This window comes from Pelmatolapia mariae, linkage group LG3_W (genome assembly GCF_036321145.2).
Source record: "Pelmatolapia mariae isolate MD_Pm_ZW linkage group LG3_W, Pm_UMD_F_2, whole genome shotgun sequence".
Taxonomy (NCBI): Eukaryota; Metazoa; Chordata; class Actinopteri; order Cichliformes; family Cichlidae; genus Pelmatolapia; species Pelmatolapia mariae.
In genome coordinates, this window is record NC_086229.1 from 76,470,372 (window position 1) to 76,479,697 (window position 9,326).

The 9,326-nt window shown below is 36.9% G+C and overlaps 1 protein-coding gene across 1 annotated transcript; it reads left to right on the forward strand.

Annotated features, from left to right (window-relative positions):
* Positions 1 to 5,244: 5,244 nt before the first annotated feature.
* Positions 5,245 to 8,924, forward strand: LOC134618598 (thialysine N-epsilon-acetyltransferase-like). The gene is made up of 6 exons (XM_063464069.1): positions 5,245 to 5,519; positions 5,804 to 5,855; positions 6,792 to 6,875; positions 8,020 to 8,121; positions 8,200 to 8,240; positions 8,427 to 8,924. Exons 1-6 carry the CDS (start codon positions 5,457 to 5,459, stop codon positions 8,592 to 8,594), a joined length of 510 nt encoding a protein of 169 aa, XP_063320139.1. The 5' UTR covers positions 5,245 to 5,456; the 3' UTR covers positions 8,595 to 8,924.
* The last annotated feature ends 402 nt before the right edge of the window (positions 8,925 to 9,326 follow it).

A 9,326-nucleotide genomic window follows, 5' to 3' on the forward strand; every position in this document is an offset into this window, starting at 1 on the left:
CCAGTGTGTAACGTCATAGAATAAAGTGAATTGTATACATTTCTCCTGAGGATGTTTTTTGTGTTAAGTTACCAATAAGACACATAATTCAGAGACCGTCTTCCACATTTAGCAGCTGTCAGAAATAAAAAAGGAATGAAGTACAAGTACTTCACTACTCCTTCTCACTAGTTTTTACTTTTATGCTTTGCATTGTAACACAAATATCTCAACTTTCCACTCTATAGTTTCAAAACAAGCTGTCAAAATGTTGAGATTACAGTTGCCATTTCAAGTCAAACAACTGCCCAGGCTGCTTAATCCTCTACAAAATGCTTAGTTTAGATGAGTTAGTGAAACAACTTGACCAGTTGTTTTATTCTGTCTACAACATAATGGATTGGATTGTATTTATATAGCACTTCTCTAGGCACCCAAAGCGCTTTACAATTCCACTATTCATTCACTCTCACACACTGGTGGAGGCAAGCTACAGTTGTAGCCACAGCTGCCCTGGGGCAGACTGACAGAAGCGAGGCTGCCATATCGCGCCATCGGCCCCTCTGGCGGTAGCGTAAAGTGTCTTGCCCAAGGACACAACGACCAGGACAGAGAGGGCAGGGGGATCGAACCGGCAACCTTCCAGTTACTGGACTGGACCCCTTGAGTCTACACGGTGGTGCTGATGAAGATGGAGACTGAGGCTTGGCTCTAACTGAGGTGTTTGCAAGGTGGTTTGTGAGAAAAGTACCAAGGTGGAAAGCAGAATGTACATTAGCTATAAAACAACGCAATTGGGTTTTCAAAACATAAATATATATATATAGAAAATATGGAAACAATGAGAGGTTCAAAGTGTTATAAAGATACTAAAAATCAATATTGTAGAAAATACTGGGTATTTTGGTGGTGGTCAAAAAGATTATTACTTCCCAGCAATGATAGATAATGATAAAAATTAATAAATAAATCTGAAATCTGAATTATTAGCAAAATCATTTGCAAAGGTGGGTAGTACAGACAACCGTACCTTTATGATAAAGAGAAATATCAAAATACTTCATGATCAAGAAAATAATGAGGATGTAATTAATGTAAATTTTTATTAGAATTTAGAATTAAGGCATTAAAGAAATCTGGAAAAAAAAACATCCATGTTACAGATCAAATCATTTTTTGCATACTAAACAATCTGATGTAAGTTAGGAAATATTGATAGTGTTATATAACAAGATATGGGAAGAAGGAAAACTACCAAATAAATGGAAAGAATAATTAACAAATGTGCAAAAGGTTATTGTGATTATTACACATATTCATATATATGCTATATTCTTATATATATTAAATATTTCTGACCAATAAATACTTATTGGTCAGAAATCTTCTGAAGAACAAGAATAATTTAAGGATAAGGGAATTATTTCTCAATGTTTATAGTTTGTGTTATTTTTAAATTTGTGAAAGAAACAGAAATTTCAGAAAGAATATAATGGCGGTACTGTAGTTTCTGATCCATACGCCACTCTAGAAGGTGGCGGTAATACACCTAAAAGTTTAATTTAAAAAAACAGAAGAAGAAGCGCGTCAAATTTTGTACACCTGGCCGCTCGAATGATAGTTTTCATTATTGGAAATTTAAAGTACAAGGTCTGAAAGAAGCGTCGCGAAAATGAGGTTCACAGTTACGTTGATAACGGAAAAGGGATCTAGATTTGATCTTGAAGTGGAGGACACTGATACTGTTGAGCGTTTTAAGCTTCGAATAAAGGAGAAAGCCGGAATTCCTCCCGGTAGGCCTGAAATCGCTGTTAATACACTGCATGATTGTGACTGAAACGGTCATTCATCAGTTACAGATTACTGCCTTACACATAGTGTTAGAAAAACTGCCATCTGCCCACTCCTTCAGGTGTTACATGATTTGTTTAGTTTTTTATGCAAAAGCGCCCTGCTGTCACACAGTCTGCTCTAATCAGTTTGCACGGTTCAGTAGGTTTGCGTGGTGCGTTTAGTTGCACTTGTAAACTCAGCAATCTCCCCCAGTATTGCAGAAGGACAGGTCGTTGAGATATATTTGTATTTCGGATTTTCCTATATTAAAATAAATAACTGTTATGTATTTCTTGTTCTTTACAGCACGCAAGTCTATACTGGCGTATTAATATATTTCAGGGATTGCAAGTTGTTATTAACAAACTTCATATTCTTGATCATTCTTGAGCTGAGATACTATACTTAAGTCATATCCATTATATATAACTTTGAATATAAATTGTTATCAACAGACCCCACAATATTCTCATTTAACATGTCACAGTGAATGACTCTGAATATTTAGCACAGTGATTATTAACAGCATAATGCTTTACTTTACACTGTAAACACATAAATATGTATCATTTCCTTTACATCAGTAAAAACTTTATATATAAAACCTAATATTTCCCAGTGGTGAGAATTTTTAACCTTTTGTTAAAAATCTGCCCTGTTTTTTTTGTTTCTCCTGCTCGCCCACTCTGTTGGTTGATTTCACTTACTTTAAGGGTTTTGTCACATTTGGGTTCATATAAAAGTGTGTGTGTTTTTTAAGGGATCATTTGCAACTTCTTTAGGTGAAATCAGTAGAGACCAAAGTCATTACATTTTCTCTTTCCTTATAATTCATCAGTATTCATCAGATATCAGCTCAGGATATCTGATAGACAAAAAAAGATCTTCCAGGAATGGTGATGCAGTTTTCCAGCAATCTGATTGGTCACCAGGCAGTGATTTCACACCTGCTGTTCTAACCATTCACAGAAAAACCCTGGCATGGTAACCGTGTATGTGGATAAGATGAAATCCTGCTTCGTAATATGGGCCTCTGGGCGAACACCAAATATAACTTTTCCTTAATCTTTATGCAAGGTGTGTTTAAAAAAACAAACAAACAAAAAAAAAAAAAAACATACACAGGTCACATAATCACAAGTAGATGTTTTTTGTTTGGTTTTTTTATGTTTTGGGAGGGGTTTTTTGTACGAATTGTAATGAAAAAGTATTTTCAGTTTGTAGAAATTATTAGCCTTTCTCGACGGTTGGTGCCTGATTTTAACTTTTAGTTTGTGTCTGTTTCAGATCAACAGAGAATTATTTCTGAAGGCAGGGAGCTGATGAATGGTCACTGTCTCAGTGACTATAATATCCGACACAGGTCCATTGTATATGTAACTCTAAGACTGAGAGGAGGAGGGCTACCTGAGAAAGGTGATAAAACCCGGAGCAGGGAAGAACTGTCTAACTTTTAAGTAATTTTAACAACACAGCAGAACAACATCTCAGTGACCCCAAGGCCCAGGTTGCTCAAGCACCGCTGAGGAGTAATTTTAGCATGACAACGAATCCTCAACCAAAAGCACAGAAGAAGTCCTCCAATGAATCTGTGAGGAAACGTCTGCCCAGTGGTGACGGGAGAAAAGTTTTTAAGACAGAGACCTGAGAGCATGTGTTGCATTCATCCCCCAGCACTGAAGATGACAACACAAAATCCCATTTCTACAGTTTTTGTTCTGATGCTTTATTATGAATTTTAGCTTCTATAAATAAGCAGTTGCAATGCTACTTTTAAACCAGTTCAGCTAGGCGGATAGCACACAGTGTGATGAGCCAGTGACACTTTCAGCATTGGCAGCAGTAAAACTTTAAACTCGTGAAACAAGTTCATCGTCCGCACCACATAAAGAATGGTTTAATTTGCACTCTAATGTTAAATAAAGTAGGTGAGTTAAGTCCTTTGGCTACATAAAGTTACGAAAATTAAAAATATATATATTTTGCACCTCTAGTCAGGAGATGTGAGCACTTGTTATCATGGTAAAGTGGCTCAATGTTTGGTGGTCAAAGTCCATGTCCATGAAACAAACCCGTTTCACTAAAATCACTGTTAGACTAAAATTATATTTTATTTTTTATATAATGATGCATCTTTACCTAAACTTGTGTGTCAAACTTTGGTTGTTTTTTTTTTTTTAAAAAGAGGGATCTTTGACTGGTTATTATTTTGTGTTTCAGAGCAGAGATAAAAATTACCACCATGCTGCTGTGTACTGTGTATTTGTATTAACTGATATAACAGGTTATTTTCGTGACCAGTTTCTCTGAATTATAATGACCTCTGGATCACCTGGAACTGTGACAGCGGTCACTGCCTTTGGTCTCCAGTTCCTTGGACTGAAAGGAGTTAATAATAAACTGGACTTGGGCTGCCAGTCTTGACTGGACTGTCGAATTTTGGATGGATACCAAAGAATCAGCGAAATTTCAAACATTTGTTAGTGGATGAGTTCAACAGATGAATATTAAGCTAACAAAAACAAGGCAACACATCAGCAGTTGCAATGCTGACCAGCACACATCAGTGAATTTATTCTGTTTGACTTATATTTGAAGCTACATTTCCTCCTGGATCTTTTGATTTGTTTTTGTATTCAACATACGTCTGACATTTCAAATACACTTCTTTCTCTTCTGGAGTCAGAGAGGAAACAAATTATGTTCATATCAGTTATAAAAAACACTGAAGCCTGGTTAATATAACTCTTCATCCAGACCACTTTGACCTCTCAGTTATCTTAATATAGCACATTTATCACTTTAGCACATTTATTATTTAGCACTTTTTAGTTTTTTTTTTCAACAGATGCACAGTGGAAATTCACTCAACGTAACAGTTTGTTCTAACGAGCCTGCAAATTTACCCTTTTTATTATTTTCAAAAGTCTTCGATCATATGTAAAATGGAAACAAAAAGAAAATGCCTTGTTGAAAAAATAGCTGAAAATGTGTAATGTTTAGAAGCTTATTTAGATTTATTAGTTTTAAAAAAAAACTTTTCAGAAAGAAAACCAGAGGGAAATATAATATTTGATTTTCTGAAAAACGAGAATGTACGGCTGAATGAACTGACCTCATTTTGTGTTCCAGTTTACTCTCAGCAGTGAGATATTCTTTATTAGGTTCAGTATTTATTCATTTTCCATAGCATGACGCCCCAAGTGAACGCCCTTTGTTAAAATATCCCTTTATATTTCTGATCTGCTCTTCCATTCTTTCAAAGTCAGTTTAAAATTCACTCAGAGACACTGCTGAGAGTAGTATGGAAGCAGGTTATATAAAGCGTTCTGATGATGCATTCGCTTTATCAGTCATGGCACACTTCTCTCTGTCTGGTCCTGTATTTGCTTGGTGTTGGATCGATATCAGATTTTTCAGTGGCACACATTCCAGCCTACATGAGTGTATCCAGCTGCAGAGCAGGAGGAGCAGGGCAAAGTGGTTCCAGGACATGTCTGCTGTTTGTTGAAACTGAAGTAACACACTGGACTCAGAGGAGCAAAGCAAACTAAAGTATCAATAATTTCGCAGCCAGAGCTCGTCTACTTCTCACAGTCCGTCCTCTAATAGACTGAAACAAAACCTCATCACATCCACTCGACATGGCTTTCTCCCTCCGCGCAGCAAACCTGGACGACTGCAAAGACATCGCGCGGATGATCATGGTGAGCTGACATGTGGACGCTCATGCAGTCCAGCTGTGTGTGTGATTCAGAATATTAGACTGTAAACCTTAAATCCATGCAATTTTTCAAAACCACAATGTTGCTGTTATCATTAGATTAATGAGATATTATTGGATGAACTGTGCTCGCCCTGCTCTACAGTTTCAGTGCAAACAGGCTAATAAACTGCCTGTAAATAATGTTTTTACTGTTGGCTGAGGAACAGTGATGTTAGCATGTCCTAATAAATGATGGCAGCTGATACTATTTATGATTTTCTCCAGGAACTGGCAGAGTATGAGAAACTGGCAGAGCATGTGAAAGTGACCCAGAAAGGTAGTGTATGTAGTGATGTCTCAAGTTTTTGCCTTAACTGTAAATGTATTATTTTATACTCTTCACAAACATATTAAATCCAGGGTGATATCCCAATAGAGGTTCAGAGCCAAGTTACTGTAGTTTTTTTTTTTTTAATTTTATATACAGTATTTCTTTAAATTTTGACTTTTTGTTTTTAATCCAGTTTAGTTTCCAGGGTGGATTTTCATATTTCAATTTAGTTTTTACTTTTTGAAAATGTTTAGTTTTTGTTGATTATATATTATTTTCAATCTTAGTTTTATTCTTTTTCTAATTGTATCGAGAACATATGCCAAAGGCCAGATTTAGGAAAATAATTACAGGAAAAAAGGAAAGTAATTATAATAAAAAGACAACATCATTGTAAAAGCAGTTTGCTCACAGTCTCATAGACACCCAGAGACTCAAGAAACACTGACATCACAGCCACATCAGGCTAGTACCAAACAAGCATATAATAAAACTAAGAACATTACTTCTCTCCTTTTTTAAAAAATAGTACATGTATTCTGAACCAACCACATTCCCACTTTTCATCCTCTTAATAGCTGCAGACCAGCAGCCCTCCACCCGTCCTCCTCTCTCTCATTTTTTTCATTCATCAGTTCCTCAAACTGTTCCTTTCATCTTTCCAGCACACTCTCTTCACCCTAATCTTCTTTTCTAGCCTCTTTCAACAATTTCTTGCACTTCTTCATTCCACCACCAAGTATCCTTGGCCTCTTTCTTCTGTCCAAAATGCCTGTTTACAAACACTCTGTAATGTGTGACCTTAATATTAGGGAAAAATATTTGTCTATAATAGCTGGGATAGGCTCCAGCCAAGGATAAGTGAAAGAGAATGAATGAATGGATGGATGGATGGATGGGTGGATGGATGGATGGATGTTTATGTCTGTAATTTCTTTTCAGACTTGGAGCAAGATGGCTTTTCCAATAATCCGTTGTTTCATGGGGTCATCGCTGAGGTGCCAGAACAGCACAAAACCAAAGAAGGTGAGGGAGATCATGTTACACTCAGTTTTTACACACTGTTTTCACTAGACTGATACTAACTATGCCTGTAGGTCTTAGAGTGAGCACAAAGTCTTTGTTGCATGTCAGGGAAACACAATAAGAAATATAGGAAACGGTCACCTTTCTCTTGTTTTTTATGTTCATGTTCTTACAAGCAAATTTATTATTCTGTAAACCTTAATAAACCAATATAAAACCCTAACAGGGTACAAAAGTGTTGAAAGCCTCCTTTTTTAGTTTTTTGCAAGTAAGTCTTCTTGCCAAAGTACTTTCTATTGTACATTAGTCTACTTCCATAAACACTTCTTATTTGCTTACTTACTCTCTGCTGCCCAGCTGTGCTTTTTCCCTCCATGACACAGGTGTTTTTCCACACAGTTACTGCTGTCCACTATCTGCTGACTTCAACTATCAGAGTCTATACTGAGAAGTAGCTACTTATGTCCTGGACCTCATTAATGTTGTGCTCCGCTCTCATCAGCTGCTAGAAAAACTCAATAAATCCATGAATTCTTCAGAACCAATCAGCAGAGAAGTTAGCAGCTAAAATGTTCTGGACTCAGAATCATCAGATTCATCAAGTCACTAGCAGGGGCAGATCTAGAGGGATGCCATGTGCCAGCCTGAAAATGATCTCTTTCCACCCCTAGTGACATGCTGGTTTTGTATATGACAGTGTTGTTCATTAAAATAAGACAGCATTGAATATAAATTCTAAAACTGAATATATTGCATAGTGTCCCTGGTCACTAGCAACATGACTCCAGATGTTCTGCTGCCTCCAAGAAACCAAAACCAAAAAAAGAAGTAATAGTGGTTAAAATGACCTAACCAGCCTCACAACTGGGAAATGTGAGGTTTCATTTATAAAGTTTGCTGCACATTAACTGTGAGCAGCACCACAAATCATGTAGTTTTTTCACTGATGTAAAGGAAATTATACATAGTCATGTGTTTACAGTGTAAAGTAAAGCATTATGCCATTAATAATCATTGTGCTAAATATTCAGAGTCATTAACTCAGTGGGAAGGAACAACAAAACAAATATAAAGATTTAATGAATACTGAAGCTGTTAACCGTAAACTGTAAGCTAGCTTAAACTGATATTTTTCTTTTTTCAGGGCACAGGAAGGTCGGCTATGCACTTTACTTCTATTCCTACAGCTCCTGGTCAGGCAGAGCCATTTATATGGAGGACTTATACGTGATGCCTGAGTTCAGAGGTACAGCCTCTGAGAAGATGTCACATCATCACTGTATTTGCAGGAAATCGCAAGTAATGCACATGATCTGTCTTTCAGGGAAAGGTGTTGGCAAAGCACTAATAAGCAAGGTGGCACAGGTGAGTGAAATATGTGAATAATGGAGAAGATAAACCTAAAGAAGATACACCTTAATAGGAATATCCTGTTTTCAGTATTTGTGAGCAAAAAGTACTAAACAGTGTCTCAGAGGTAGCAGAAAAAACAAGCCTCCATGCTGTATCTCAGCTCAGCAGTCATTTCTTCTTGGTGTTGCCCTCCTGTAGCTGGGTCTGGCTGCTGGTTGCCACCAGCTCAACTTCACCGTCCTAGACTGGAATAAACCATCTGTGGACTTTTACCTCAGCCAGGGCTGCTTCGATATCACTGCTACCATGGGCTACCACTGCATGCGCTGCGAGGGGGAGGCACTGGAGCACCTGGCTCAACTTTAACCCATCCATCATGACCTTGTGACCTTTGTAGCCATGAGGTCAGCGCACACACTGCAGGGATGGAGCACCACTCAGTGGCTCATTTCCAAAATCTGACAACATGAAGGCCCTACCACTACACAGGCTTTCTGAAGGTCTGTGCACATAGGCTTATTGTGAAACATACATTTAAAAATGTAAATATAGCTATAATATGATAGATATGTCTGTATACACAAAAATGACATTAAATTAGTTTTCCACTTTATTTACAGTTACATTTTGGTTGTCAGGCAGAAGATGTTCCAGTCCTGAGAGGATTTTTACATTAAAGTGTATAACGTCATAGAATAAAGCTAATTATATAAATTTCTCCTGATCATTTTTTTGTGTTATGATACAAATAAGACACATAATTCAGACAATGTCATCCAATATTTAGTGGCTGTGAGAGGTGTAAGTAATCAAGTAGAAATATTTCATTATTGTACCTAAGTAGAATTTTCAGGTGTCTGTACTTGATTATTTTTCTGACAATATTTTACTTTCACTCTAAATATTGTAATACAAATATCTCTATTTTCTACTTTCTATATATTCAAAACAGGCTCACTGCCTTTTGTTTAACACATTTAGAGGAGTTATTTAACGTCATTGAGAACCTTCCAGACATCAAATCAATGTGAACCTGAATGGTTCAACTCAACACAGTCCTGTTTCTGTGTCCATCATCCGTAGTTATTGCACATGATG